Genomic DNA, 15,310 nt, shown 5'->3' on the forward strand with positions numbered 1-15,310 from the left:
TAACAAGGTTGTCTTCATGTGTTACCAAAGGCCAGAGCTCTGCTTGGTTCTACCTTTACCTTTTATGAAGAAAACCCCACTGCACCATTTGAAACTGAGAACAACGCAGGGGCTCACTTGAACCCACCCTGTACCTACAGAGGCCTTGGTGGTGTGTATGCAGGTCCCCCTCCGCCTCCTTTTACCCCCAGAGTGACCATGCAGTGCCTTCTCCAAGCAGGAAAAGTAGCCTAGGATTGATCCTTCCAGCTTGGGGTATTCTTTCTTCTTTAGTTGTAACATTTTGACAAGTCGGGTGGTTGAGTGCTCGCAGCACTTGTCTGACATGCCCTCCCCTCCGTGTGCATCCCTTTTCTCCTGTCTCTCACAGCAAGATGGCTTCTGGATCTATTCGGAGTACTGTAACAACCATTTGGATGCATGCATGGAGCTTTCCAAGCTGATGAAAGACAGCAGGTACCAGCATTTCTTCGAAGCATGTCGTCTATTGCAGCAGATGATTGATATTGCCATAGACGGTTTCCTTCTGACGCCAGTGCAGAAGATCTGCAAATACCCCCTGCAGCTCGCGGAGCTGCTGAAGTACACCGCGCAGGATCACAGGTATGCCCATCTCTCCTTGCATGGAGGGGTTTTGCTCACTGCTTCTTTACATGGCCTCTGCACGCACACAGGGCTTGGGATTTTTCAGTCTGGCTCTTCTCTTCATGACATCTTGTATAAATTGAAGCCGGGGAAAGGATCAGCAGAGGGTTAGAAAGCTTCTCAAAGCACTGATTCTCAATGGAGCCAAACTCATCTCTGTTATAATCAGACATGTGAACTAATTACCCTTGGATGTACTTTCTGATGCTACCAGTTACACTAGAAAAATTACCTAATTAGCATTCAGTGGTGGGAAAGGCTCATTCCCTTATCCTGAAGAGGATCTCGGCACATAGCAAGCAGAGGGCCAGGATCCGCAGCTCAGGCCTGAATATGCTCAGATTTGGGGAGAATTCAGCACCTGCTCTGCTTTTCAGCCTGATTCCATCTCTGGTTTTGTCGTTGGGTTTAGGTTCAGAGGGGCACCCAGCAGTTTGATTACTTCCTAAAATTTCCAGGTTCTCTTTTGCTGTTGATGAGGGCAATCGACCTGACCCCCCGACTTAGTGTAAATCAAGACTAGTACCTATGATACCACTTGCGATACACTGCTATAAGAATAAGGTGAAAGAAGAATTAGCCCCCCTAAGAGTAGATTTTCCACTGCCTTGCCAGTTTTCTTTCTTTTTCTAAAACCCATTTAAAAGGAAGTGCTGCAGAGAACAAAAAAGACCACAGATGTTTCAGAAACTTCTGCAAGTGTTTGATTTTTTTTCTTTGGTTTTCCCCAAACGCAGCTCTAGAAGTGCAGAGTGACGTGATATGAGCGGAGAGACGCATTGATTTGCTTTGACCTGATTCACGAGTTTGACCGATCCTTACTTGCTGAATGCCCAGTTCAAAATCACCAATTTGGACATGCACTTGGCTCCAGATCCTATTTCTGGTTTTCCCTTCATAACGAGACCCAATCAAACTTGGAGTGGACTCATGGGAATGTTAGGCTATCAGAAAGCAGCTCTAGGATCCCAAATGTTGTGGCTTTTTTGCCTTACCAGCCATGTGATGTCCCCACAGGACTTACAGTGTGAATTCAGATGCGGCTTTACAAGGGGAGGGCGTAAGCAGCCTCAGGGCTGTGTTTAAAGTGACCTTCTCGGAGTTATTTGGTAGCCATACCAAAAAGGGATGTGGACAGTGTGATTACTCACGGGCTGAATTATTTTGGGAGTACATTCCTTTTCCCTTTGGGATTTTTTAAAATCAACATGTTGTTAAGTAATCAGATACAGTCATATTCTGAGGAGACTTGGACCTTTCCTGGGGTTAAGCAACAATTAGTTGATTCAGACTGAGAGCTCCTTTTTTACTGGATTGTGTCAGTGGTAGGACACAGCCCCGGACACTTCATCTCTCTTGCTTCTTCATTTTCTGAAAAGGGAAAGCAGGGTTCCAGTTGCTTGCCTTGCCTTAGTAAAGACGAAGCCCCCTGCAGCCATAACACGATGCATGTATGGAACTCATACAACTCCCTCTACAACTGCCTGGCAGGAGGCTGTAGCGAGGTGAGGGGCGGCCTCTTCTCCCTGGTAACGGGCGATGGGACGAGGGGGAATGGTCTGAAGTTGAGTCAGGGCAGGTTTAGGTTGGACATTAGGAAAAACTTCTTCAGAGAAAGGGTTGTCAGGCTCTGGAATGGGCTGCCCAGGGAGGTGGTCAAGTCCCCATCCCTGGAGATATTTAAAAGAAGGATCAATGAGGTGCTTAGGGACGGGGTTTAGTGGTGGGATGGCAGGGGTAGGTTAAAGGTTGGACTCGATGACCTTAAAGGTCTTTTCCAACCAAAGCGATTCTATGATTCTATGATTCATGCCTGTAGGGAGAGCCAGCAAGAGGCGCGTGGCTACCTCCCTTCGTGCAGGCATGCCCCGGAGAGTTTATCGACTGGTGGAGGAATAGTGTTACAACGCAGAGATGGGGTGGGTTACACCGCGCTGCCCTGGGGTCCAGCTCCTCCGATCCAAGCCTTCAAAGAGCCTGGGAGGGACCGCTCCTCCAGGCAACCCGGCTAGCATCCCAGACAAGCTTAATGCCACAAATGGGGAAAGTGAGGCACAGAGGGAGTGTCTTACTTGCCATTCCAAAAACCCAGGCTGCCACGGTTGCCTGCTTGAAATACCAACAGTTTCTGCTCCTGTCATTCTGGCTTTGGGATCGGGGCTGAGATGAGCAAACCTGAGATTGGAAAAGCAAATAATCTTTGGGGAATGTCGTGTTGTGACAATATCAGACCTGGGGAAAAGCCAGATACCTGCAGGCTGGGATACCAGTAGGGTCAGCTGTGAATGGGAGAAACTGAGAAGGCCACCGGGGAGCTGTAGCTGGGCCCCTATCGGGGCAGCGAGTTGTCCCCGTGCACTTGCGGTTTGGCAGTGCTCGTGATTAGATCGCGAGTCTGAAACAGAAACTAGAAAATGATAGAGTGGACTAATAGTCACAATGAAATCAGGCTCATCATTGGCGGGATTAGGAGTCTCTTAGGCACTCTGATTAGAATTTCATCTGTAGAAAATACTGTTTAAATCAATTGAACCATTTATGGAGTAAGGCAAAACTCAGAAAGGACCAGGAATCCCAATGAAAGCAAATATGTTCACTTCATCTAACAGTGGGACATTATATATATTTTTTTTCCCCCTCCTCCTCACTCATATTTTACTTGTAGAGCTACGGGTCTTCCCGGTACTGGGTCAGGACAACAGAGCTGAAACCAGAAACCTGACCACTCTCAGCATGTGATATTTGGCAAGAGCCTTGACTTGCATTCTGATTGAGCACTGGAAAGAGGTCATTGCAGCCCCGATATAATTGACAAACAATTAATTTCATAGTTAGTGCTATCCTATTATTATTTCACTGGCCAAATGCTTTGCTTCTGTTATTTTTTCTTCTACGTTTTTGCCAGCTCTGCCACAGACATGGGCTAGGAGCCCAAAAAGTTCAGGCATGACTCTTTCTTCATTACTGCGTGAAAGAAAAATGTGCATGGGGTTTTCTCTTCAAACAGAACATTAGAATTAGTGAATTAGCATTACCAAGATAAAACCCAGCTTGACTGGCACCGTCCCACTCTGCACGGAGGCAAGCATGGGGGGTGTTTTCAGAGCCTGGCTCCCTTCAATTGCTTATTGTTTTGAGACTGGTTCATTTGAATTTTTCACAAAGCCACATCTGTTCACCTCTTAAAGATTTACTCTGGCTTAATATGAATTAAATATATGAAGGTCCGAAGTGCAGCTTGCTGGTGTCCTGAGCGTTCCTGCTGTAGAACCGAGCTGGAGTTAAAAGGACACGTTGCATGAGAACGAGGAGACTCTGCTCATGGGCGGGCTGGCAGTAGCCTCCCCTCTTCTCATGAGCTTCATTGCTAGGAGATTATTAGTGACTGTCGCTAAAGCCTACGCCTCTCCCTACCTCGACAGATCCTTTCTGGCCATGGTGACCTCCCTGTTTCCCAACAAGAATTCCAGACTAATGTCTCTCTGGCATAGTTCCGCTTCTCCCTTACACACTTCACACAGACGGCCCCACAAAGGAAGGCACATGGGGCAGTGGGCACAAACTGAAGCAGAAGAGGTTCCAGCTGAACGTGAGGAAGAACTTCTTGACTTTGAGGGTGCCCGAGCCCTGGCCCAGGCTGCCCAGGGGGGCTGTGGAGTCTCCTTCTCTGGAGATCTTCAACCCCCGCCTGGACGCTGTCCTGTGCCCCCTGCTCTGGGTGAGCCTGCTTGAGCAGGGGGGCTGGACTAGGTGATCTCCCGAGGTCCCTTCCAACCCTTGCCATTCTGTGTTTCTGTGTGTCCAACAGCCCATCTTTGATTCTCCTTCGCTTTGTTGAAGAACCAGTCCTGATATTCTAGAATTGGTAGGATTTTTTTTTAACCTCAGCTAGAATTTTGATGTAAGAATTGAATGAAAATTGAAAACACATCTCAAGATTTCACCAAGAAAGGATGGCAAAATAGCAAATAATATTCTGTTGTATATCACATTGTGATTGTTTCTTAATATTTATCCTGTTTGGATCACATGGAGAAATGGATCTAATTCACAGCATTCACCCCTATTTTAGCTGTCACCAGTGCAATCCTTAGCAATAATCAATAAAGCCATTCCCCCCTGCAGCTGCCCAAGATCACAGTTTTTCTCATTAGTCAGCAATCAATACCAACCCTTAAGTTAATAATATATTATGGTGGCGTTGTGGCAGCTGGCCTTGTCTGTCTTTCCGATTGAAATGAACATTAAGGTTCCCGGGATTGGAAAAGAAGGCACAGGGCGGAAATCAATAGCATTGATTTCAGCATCACTTTTTGAAAAGACTGATCATCATCTTTGCTGGCCCTGGCAGGAGGCTGTTTTCACTCTTTGTTATTACACTCACAGGCCCATCCAGGGGGGGGAAAAAAAAATTGCTTTGATTTGCTTACCTGAAGTCTGCAGTGAGAGTGAATGCCATGGGATAAATGCTCTGTGACACTCTTGGGGGTCACCTTATGGCTTGGAAGGTGCCCCAGCCTTCTGTCTAATCAAAAAATATTTTCTAATGCTCATTTTAAAAATGGAAAAATTGAGGCCCAAAGACACAGGCTATAAAAACATTCAGACTTTCTTTCAGGATGCTCTTTAGCTGAGCACTGTAAGACTTTACAGAGCAATATGCACGGCTGTTGTACGTTGGGTTGGTAGGGGCTGGACTGTGCTCATTGGGGCTGCCCTGCGGCACACGAGCTGAGGAGCTGGCTGGCTTCTCTGTCTCCTACATGCGCCGTTCCAGTTTCAAGCTGGTCTTTTGTGATGACCCAGAAAGACGTTGCTGATGGAAAAAATCCGGTATCGTAGAAATGAGTGGCAAATCCTACCTTTTCTCTCAAAGGATGGTGAGGTTATGCTGCTGCTAGTGACAGACTCCTGTGCGTTTCCACTGCACGCCAGGCTCCATTTCATGGACTTTTTTGTGTTCCACAGTGACTACAGGTATGTGGCTGCTGCTCTTGCCGTCATGAGGAACGTGACTCTACAGATCAACGAGCGGAAGCGGAGATTGGAGAACATTGACAAGATAGCTCAGTGGCAGGCCTCCGTTCTGGACTGGGAGGTACAGTAAACACTCAGCCCTGATTTAGGTGCTATAAGCCTGGGAAAAGTAAATTCCATGCAGTTTTGGATTATCCAAGACCATACAGTTCATTTCACACAACCTAGTCTTGGGATTAAGCTTGGGACAGAGAAGACATATTTACAGGCTTTAGAGATGGTACTTAAGGTGTAAAACATTAATGGTACTCTGAAGAAAATCTAGGGTCCAGTTCCAATTTGATCAGTAGAAAACTGGAGTGACTTTTGCAATTGCAGTGCTGTTGTCCTGGGAGTGAGAGAGATTTGGATCAAACTCCATGGGCACTCTGGCTCTGTGCTCTGTCCTTGGGGAAGAAGTAGGGAGAGAGGTAGCAAAAAGCCCTAGAAATTGTGATAGGTTAAGAAAATGGAGAAAATTCTTCTGGTGGTTGCTTTATGATTAGAAGCCGAAACATGAAGCTGAAGTTAGAGATGCTATTTGCACATTTAAAATGAGTACCCACTTAACGATATTTCTGAACCAACCCTACGTGTAGTGATCATATAATTAAGGAGCTGAGAACCACAGGCAAGGCAAAGTCAGCAGAGGGGTTCCTCGCTAGCAGGCCTTCCCTCTCCTACATCTTTGCCATGCGTTTAAAAAAGAAGCCGTACGAAAATTATGTTGTCTTTTCATCCCTGATTTTTTTTAAATCATTGTATGAATGTAATCTGTAAATGGGGTTTTTGAAGCAGCCCAAGGACAAATGTTTTTGTAAATCCCTCCCCATGCCGTCGTCAATCCCCGTGCTTAGAAAGTAGATCCGTGGAGTGATGGAACAGCCTCTCTTCTTCCTCACAGTTATGAAGGTCTGGAATAACTCCACATTCAAGTCAATGGGATCATACTATGTAAATTCCTATACGGGAAAGATGCATTAATCCTTTCATTATCTTTTTTCCGGAAAAGATCTAGGAAGGCTGGGAGGAGAGGGAGAGGAATACAGGTGCATCACCTTCCGATTGTGTCTCCTCCTTGACTGAATTAGTTTCATTGCTATAATGAAGGTTGGATTCAACCCTGGATCTCTTGATAAAATATATAAATGCAGCAATCATAGCTGGTTCTTAAATTACGACTGGCTGTGAGAGCAGAGAATGCAGATGATTTGCTTGATTGTTTTATTGTTGTTTATTGCGAAGAAACCTCTCTTGCACTGACACGCAGGCTCATTTTCAGAATTAGAAAACTGCTCTCAAGGAGGTAAAGGACTATCAGATATATCTTCAGCCTTCAGCATATTCCATGTGATGAGCTAATGTGTGTCATCTGTGAGAAATGCCGAGACCCTCACTGTAAATAAATCTAGATTAAGGACGGATCAATTCCAAGTCAGTGAATATTCATGTATGAGTGGAAAGCCAAGGTGACCTCTACATAGGATCTATGGAAGAGTAGTTTCTTTTTCTCTTCCATTAGCTCAGTTGATAATTCATTTTTATTTAGCCATATTCTTGCATATCCTTTATAACTCATTCTTGCTTAGCAGTACCCATTCTTTACCTCCGTCCTGTCCTCAGAAACTTGCCAAATCATTCTTCCAGGCTTTTTTCAACTATTCCAAACTTTAAGCGCAATATTGCAGCAACATCCTTCAGCTTCTCATAACATTAGCAAAACCGCTCAGAGATCCGATGGGAATACAGCTACTGCCCCTGCTCAAAGGAAAACACCCTTCCTGCCATTTTTATTCTGTATTTTGGATCAAGAAGAGGCGTAGAGTTGTGATAGGAACTCTAGAGGATGAGAGCTAGGTCCAGCAGAACACTTCACTGCTTGACTCTTCCCTCTAAAGTAACTTCTGAATCATCAGGTCCAGCCCCACTTCACAGATGTCCATGTAATGGCCAGAAGGATGCACAAACCCCCCAAATGCTCAGAAGTTAACTATGGTATATTGCAGGAAGAGAGCAGGAGAAATCAAAAGCAGTGCCAGATGCTTAGATATGCCCTGGATCTGTGCAAATACTCTCTTCAGGCATTGCAAACACAAGCTGCTAATCTCCAACCCCCTGATCTCTATCTCTAGGACACATCTGCTAGGATATAGACCATCAGGGGCTGATTTCTGACCCAGCCTGTAGGGGTTCAAGCTTTCATCTTCTACACGTAGGCAGTTATGGAGTGGAAGAGGGGTTTCCTGGCACGTCTCCCTAGCCTCTTCCAGTCTGCGGGGAGCGTGCATTTATTAGCTGGGTCGGAGAGTAGAAGACCACAACTCCCAGTTTGTCTTTGGTGGAGGACACTCAGCTGGGAGAGTGACCTACTGTCAACTTTGTGCTTCTCCAAATGCTTATCAAGTTTATCTTAAGTGCTCACTGAAACAGACGGGAACCCCCAGCGTTGCCCTCCCATCTTTCTGTGGCCCTATTCCTACACTGATAATTAGAGCCTGTCCCCCAAAGCGCTCCCATCCTGTCCCTCTGTGCGTCGCGGCAGCGTCCCGATCTCTGCAGGCGGCGCGGCTGTGCAAGCGAGCGATAGCAGTGTGGAGCCGGGGTGTACGGCACCGTCTTCCTTGAGGCGATCTGAAGAAAACACCAAGTACAAGAAACTGAGAACGAGGAGAAAAAATTACCAGTTCAGGTTTTTTTTTTTTCACCAGAAATCCAGCCAGGGCACAAGATAGCGATAATCCCTAATTCCCACCCTGTGTTGCACTTGGGGGAATTATTTCAGCAGCAGCCAAGCTAAAATGTTTGAGCACCCTGACACCTTTCATTGGTGAAATGTCTGGTTTTCCTCAACCTCTCTAGACCAACAGTTTTGACTCTCTGATTTGAAATTGCATTTTCATTTCGAAATTTACCCATATTGTACGATGAGATGTTGGAAAAAGATTTTGAAGGATGAAGAAAAAATCCAAACCAAACAAAAACTATTTAGTGAGTGAATATTTGCAATGTCCTTGTATACAAAGCGTATGTACACATTTTCTTGCAAGGAGAGGGTGTTATTGGGGGTGTATACGTATTGCTGATCCTAAAGCAAATAGAAAAAGCAGGGGGCACGTCGTAGCTAATTTAAGCAGAAGGGATTTGACTGAATCCCGTGGAGTTGTACCTGTGTGTTTCAGGAATCATTTTTATCCCTCAAGATTTTCTGCATGGCCCTGTGAAGGTGAATTTCAGGGTCAGCGTTTGAAAAATGTGAATGTCCTCGAGTTAATCAAGACGAGGTTTGGGTTTTTTTTTTTTCCCCCAAAGTCCTATAAGCAGGGTCTGATGCTTTAAATTGCAAATGGGACCGAGAAGGGGTGGCCTGACTCTAGTGGCAGCCGATATCCGTGCTGTGGCAGCCGGGGCGGGAAGTCTTAAGGAATTATTGGCAACTTTGGCAGCTTTGTACAAGTAATGACTGAGCAGAATCTTAAGGGACGATTCTGATCTCACTGCCTGCTGTAAATTAGAAATAATCCCAATCACTTTGAAATGTGTGCCTGTATAATTTGTAGGAACGTGGTCTTGACCGAAAAGCCTGGGCTGGACTGTTGCCACATATGACTCACTTCTTCATTTTGTAACCTGAATTTCCAATATATAAACAGACCTAGAGAGGTGCTGCCCCTGCCTACACCAAATTCTCTTGTGCCTTTTGTCCTTTCAGCTGTTAATGGCGCAGAATGTAGGGCTTCCACCACCTCCTGCCGAGACCTTTCAATGTCTGAGAGCTCTCCTTGTTATGAAGTGTTTCCTGATGTTCAACCTCTATTTCCCTTCGCTCAGCGTCATCCCCTTACTTGTAGTTAAATACCCGCAGATCAAAACGGTGACCTTTAAAGACGGGCAGGCAAAACTGGCACACGACGTTAGCTGGAGCGGGTTCAGAACAGCCTGCAAAGTCTCCTCTGGATCAGACTTCAAACAGCCCAGACGGAGCCCATCCTGAGCAGCCTTTACACGCTCAGTCCCTTCTTGCGCTCTTGCCCTCTGAGAGAGAGTTACAGATCTCAAAGGTTAGTGGGTAATATCTAGATATACATACACACGCACCAGTACTATAAAGAGATGATTTCCACAAAGCCCATTGTCATTTCAAAGTCCTTGCAAGCCCCAGTTTGGGCAGCGCTGTATTTGCAGGCACACAAATGCGGGAGCGAAGGAGCGCTCTGTCCCTGCCTTCCTCCCTAGGTCTGCTCCTCGGCAGTCTTTGCTGGACAGCCGTCAGAGGAGCGTGCCCACGGCTCTCCTGCCGGCCCACGGAGGCCTGGCGGTGAGCGTCTGCCGTGCCCGGCTCGCCGCGGCGCTGCTCCTGGGCAGGCTTGGCAAGCTTGCTGTTTGCTTGGGCACGACCGCGGTGCCCGCCCCAGCCGCCAGTGCGACTGCACCCTTGCCGAGCGCCTGTTGCAGGTGATGGGGAGATGGAAAACAGATCTGGGCTCGGGCGCACCTCAGAATTGCTCTGGTTTGTGCCTCTTCATACAGCTCTTGCACCACCACGTCAAAACAAAATGAAGCAGTGATCCCTGCAGCGTCTCAGGCTCCCTCCCCGGCCCTCGGGGCAGCTGGCAGCAATGCTTTTCCTCCCTTCCAGGCCAGGTTTTTCTCAGAGGAGGGAGGCGATTTGGCACCCATTCCCTGGGAGGGGACCTGGGGAGGCCCCCGAGCCAGTGGCGCGTTGTTTGGCACAGGAGAGCGCCTTGCTCATCAGGCTGGATTAGTTCTAACTCGCTATTTAAACAGATTACTTGGGTTTCTGTAGATATCTAGGTATTTCTACCACGGATTCCCATGGGTTGCCACTTTGGCAGGTTTAAGAGTACTAAATTTACATGCAGGGAAAAATATATATAATTGAGAAATATAATGAGCACTGTCCTTTTGAATTTCTTCCCATTCTTGTTATTTACAGGTCCTTTAAATCAAGGCTTGGTGCCCTTAATTATGTAATACAGAATAGTTGGCCTCAGCCTAATATTATGTTATTGAATCCAAGAATGACATGAAAAAAAAGATGCATGCAGCCAACGTACTGTTTTCAAAGTGAGGACAGCCTGATGAGAAATCCTCGTGGGAAAAAAAAATCGCATCAGGGACTGAAAACAGATCCTTCTTTTTTTATTTCTTCTTTTTTTTTTTTTTTTTTTTTCCCCAGAAACAGAAGGTATCAAAAAATGAGCCTGATGAAAAGGACAACATTTCTCTCGCTTTCCTTTTTCTGATCTTTCTGTAGCCCGGAGTGCTAATCAGCCTGTCAATCTCTAATTAAAGAACAGCAGTGTCAGGCAGAAGAGAGCCCCGCTCGCTGAATGCTAACGAGTAAAGGGGATATTGTGCCCAGCAGTGACAGCAAGGGGGCCTGGCAGGAGGTGGGCTGGGGTCGGGGGAGCAGGACAGTGGGCTGGTGAGCATTGCTGAGCCCAGGACAGCGTCCGTTCCGGGATTGCTCGTGGGACAGAGGCGCGGGGCAGCCTGGGAGGTGTAACACGCTGCGGCTCGCAGTGCCGTGCCCGCCCTTGTAAAGTTGGTGCTCCCAACAGCATTTCTTTCATGAGACTGGTAAAAGCCCTTTGGTTCCTCCTGGTTCCTCGTTCCAGAACGTGGTGGTCACCTATAGCGTAGCTGGGGAGCTGATGACCGACTTCTTTCTGTAGCAGCAGCAGAAGAGCTGACCCTCGGCCACAACAGTCGGGATTAGCCCTGGGAATTTGAACGTCATTCTGGCGCTGGCAGGCTCGAGGGAGCATGAAGCACACGTCCAACCTAGATCTGGGTGACCTTCTGCTCCCATCACTGCACACGAAGTGGTTGGACTCTGCCTGCGACTGCATGAAGAAAAGAGGAGTTGGCTTTCTTTTTCCTGCCCTTTGGATGTAGCAGGATGCCCAGCGCAAACCCTGGATGCAGGGAGGGCTGAGGTTTTTTATTATAGGCTTATAGGATAACTCAGGTTGGAAAGGACCTCAGAAGGTCATCTAGGCTTCTCTTGGCCATTTTGCTGCTGGGCTTTGCTGAAGTCATTAAGAAGTTCAGCCTCTTCCTTTTTTAGCAGTATTCCTCTTAGCTTACAGAAGGATGTAGGTGATCCAGCCTCTCAAGGAGTTGCTTGGGAAAAAGTGGAAAAGGAAAATGTTGTCCTAGTTCTGTATAGGATTGGAGGGATCCAGGCCTAGGACTGGCTTTAGAGAAGGACTGGGAGGGGCATTGCGGAAAGCCTGCCTCAGGTCAGACCAAATCTCGAAGCATGCTGGCGGGGTCGTGTTAGCAGTGGAGCAAAAAAGCAAATGCTTCCCTTCTTGCCCGCCATCCCGCAGCTGACCCCGTGAGCCTCCCCAGCAGGGACACTCCACCAGCAGAAGGCAGTTCGTGCTGTCCAGAGAGGTGGCATGACTGTGTCGGGGAAGAAAATGGCCTTTCAAGGTTCATCGCGTCTGCTCGAGGAGGTCTGGCAGCGCAGCCGCGCCGGTGTCTTGCTACAGCAGCCGACGGCTCAGGGAATAGGCAGGGCCATGGAGATGCTGCTCATGGGGGCTGCAGGCTGGCCCGCCGCGTGCTAGTCCAAAACCATTTGCAATATATATTTCTGAATTTGCTTACCCGGCACTGGAATTCCTCTATTTCTAGCCTATAGAGTCTACATATAAATTGTTTTCCCAACATAAAAAAAATGCAATACAAATCCTATCATTTCAGATCTAAATTTCTTCTGGTTTATATTGCTTGCAGGGACTACACAGTTTGGATTCAGCTAATCAAGTAGAAGTGTTTACAGAGTCCTCTGCGTGTCCTCAGGCTTGAGATGCTACCACAGGAGTAAAAGACAAAACTGGCCGCCTATTTTTAGCAGCCAGCCTCTTCTAGGCTCGCCCCCTCTCCTAAAAGCTCCCATCCATAGGCTTGTATGAATCTTCTGCATAGAAGCTCATCTTTAGCCAGGAGAGCCCACAATTTCTGGAGCCGCTGTGTTTTCTTCAGAAGCTTCTTGTTGAAGGGCTGGCGTCTACCTGAGCCATCGCAGCAGCGCACGGTCCGCGCTTTCTGGCCAGGAGGCACCATGGCTGAAAATTGGCCCCTGACACCACATCTTGAGACACTGCAAGATGCGCGGCCCATCCCTTCTGGGGACAACCTTCTGTGTTCCCGGGAAGTTATCCCTAATTAGGCCTTCCGATACCACAGCCGCAGAAGTGAGATAGAGAGGGGGATAAAGACCTCGCTAAGGCGATTTGAAAGTCTGTGCTGCCGCGCGATGATGCAGCGACTTAATGAAGTTGCTGTTGTCACGGGCCCAGGGACTCAGGCAGTCGCTTCCAATCAATGCGGAGAGGTTAATTACACATCTACCTGAACAGCAGTCTGAAACCCTCACCGAGAAATTAGGAGCGGGGATGATTCTTGGTTGCTTTGGCACCTACAAGCGTAAGCACTACCAGAAGAGCGTGTCTGTCTAGGTGCCCCCTCTAGCTGGCTGAACCTCTACAAGCTGTTTGCTGAGATTTTGTGATGGTCTCCTCCCAGAAATTGGTTCTGGTTTGGCGTCAAAACCAGAACTACACTCATTTCAGAGCCAAAAAGAAAGAAAAAAATAAAAGCTTTTGTCTCACTTGCTCCTGAATCCTGCTCCTTACCTTTCAGCTGAAGTCATCCTGCCTCCTCCTGTGGTGCTTCAGAGCGAGATCCACTGCGATGCCCACAGGGCAGGTGGCGCTGAATTCACCCATTTTTAATAAATAGATTTTAATTAACTTTTTAAAAAGTCCAGCTCATCCCAATTAGCGGAGGGTGACTGCATTTGTTCTCTCAGAGAGTGGGAGAGAGCGCGCTGTGTTTTCAAGACCATCTGCTCATGAATCCTTAAAAAAAATGGGAGAGGAAAACAAGCGTTAGCCGGAGGCAGAGAAAGGGTGAGGGCATCCTGGCAGCCGGCCGGGAAGGCCTTGCCAGCCCGGGGGGGCCGGAGGCTGCCAGAGGAGCCGGGGTGGTCCTGACAGTTTTTTGGAGATGGGGAGCTCTAATGAGCTCTGGGAGAAGCGACTGTAATTGCCTGAATGAGTGGGAAGAGAGGCAGCAATCTGGAGGGGTGAGTTTTGGCAAGCTCACGGGTGGGGGGATTGATAGCCCAGTGTGGGTGGTGGGGATTGCTGGCCTGGGATCTCCAGAGGGGATGGGCGGTGGGATGCTATTTTAAAGGGGGGGGGTGCCAGGGAATTTGCTACCCTGAATCCCAAGTGGCTCTGCTGTGGGCAGGAGGAAGGGGCTTTGCTCTCAGGATGCTGCCAGCACCTGCAGGGAGATCCAGGGCCTGGTGGTACCTGGAGAGGGGGAAGAGGCGCAGGGTCTGGAGCAGCAGTTCTGCTGTGTCTGTGGTCATTGCAGTGGGAGCCGCAATGACCACGCTCCAAGTGTCCACACTTCATTTATTTCCCTGCCTTCAGAATTATCCCCTATCTCCAGTTTCTGGTCTGAAGTCAGACGGGGCAGCTTTGAGAGCTGCAGAAGGGCCAAAATCTCATTTAATTATTGCTCCTCCCCATTCTGCAAAGAGAAACGTATCCACTGCCCTGGCTGGGAGCGGCGGTTCACTCGGCCTCCTTCTCTGTGCCCTCTAGGGAGACGATATCTTGGACCGCAGCTCAGAGTTGATCTACACGGGAGAGATGTCCTGGATTTACCAGCCTTATGGACGGAACCAGCAGCGTGTGTTCTTTCTCTTTGATCACCAGATGGTTCTCTGCAAGAAGGTAAGGACATCCAGGGAGAAAGCAGCACGGCTAAGGACATGCTGCGGACAGGCTTGCCAGTCCAAAGTGGTTTTTAGGGCAAGGTGGCTGTTGCCTGCACGTGCGGAAGAGGACATGGATAGCACTGAGGAAGGGCAATCCACGTGCTAGAAATACTGAATTCCAGGGTGGTGAGTATACCGTGATAAGAGAGATCTTTTTGCTCATAGCAAATCCAGCCTCCACTTGTTCATTTGGTGCCTTTTTCTCGTGTGTCCCTCGTTTGGCTCATTGCCTCCCTTCTACTTTTGGGTTTTGGCTGCAGCATATGATCTGGAATTAGATAGCCCTGGAATTTCTATATGAACTACGAAGCCTGACAACTCAATTACTGTGTTAAAATGATGTTCGCTGCCTCTTGAAGAAATAGCAGGCAGCAGCCTGGTCTGTGGTAGGGTATATGTGCTGTCACTCGGGGAAATGGTTTTTAAGCCTCATCCTTCCGTAGCTGCTGTGCTGGTTTTTGTAAGGCACATCTCTGCCATGAAACCCATCACGAAGGTAGAAAAAGGCAGCGAAGAATAGCGATGCTGATGTGTTGTGGTATTAATAGCAGCGGGTGAACTGTGTCTCGGAGCACCCATGCTAAGCAGCAGCATCGCAGCTGTATTGCTGTAGGTGCTGCCAAGGTGCTCCCAGCTCGTTACCATCACAACTGTTGGAGGTGAAGTGGCAGAGCTCAGAAGTCCTGGGTGCCTCTGTCTTCTGGCAGACGGGGATTCATTGCCACTTGCGCTGCAGCTACACAGATAACGGGGCAGAGGGAGTCCCCTGGACCGGCTTCGAGTGGGAGCCAGGGCGGGGCGCCGTGCTTCTGCGCCCAAAGA

General features: G+C 48.1%; 1 protein-coding gene across 3 annotated transcripts in view; it reads left to right on the plus strand.

The window, feature by feature from the left end:
• The window catches only part of ARHGEF9 (Cdc42 guanine nucleotide exchange factor 9), a 69,633-nt gene that overhangs the window by 23,621 nt on the left and 30,702 nt on the right, over positions 1-15,310 (plus strand). For 2 of the 3 annotated variants that reach the window (XM_009646901.2, XM_009646904.2), the window contains exons 4-6: positions 371-603; positions 5,614-5,743; positions 14,313-14,444. In XM_009646901.2, the coding sequence (XP_009645196.1) occupies positions 371-603; positions 5,614-5,743; positions 14,313-14,444 (495 nt within the window). The remainder of the gene's footprint in view (positions 1-370; positions 604-5,613; positions 5,744-14,312; positions 14,445-15,310) is intronic. The other variant, XM_035902292.1, reaches the window with a different exon arrangement.

The sequence above is a fragment of the Egretta garzetta genome, unplaced genomic scaffold (genome assembly GCF_000687185.1).
Source record: "Egretta garzetta isolate BGI_Z169 unplaced genomic scaffold, ASM68718v1 scaffold469, whole genome shotgun sequence".
In the NCBI taxonomy this organism is placed as follows: Eukaryota; Metazoa; Chordata; class Aves; order Pelecaniformes; family Ardeidae; genus Egretta; species Egretta garzetta.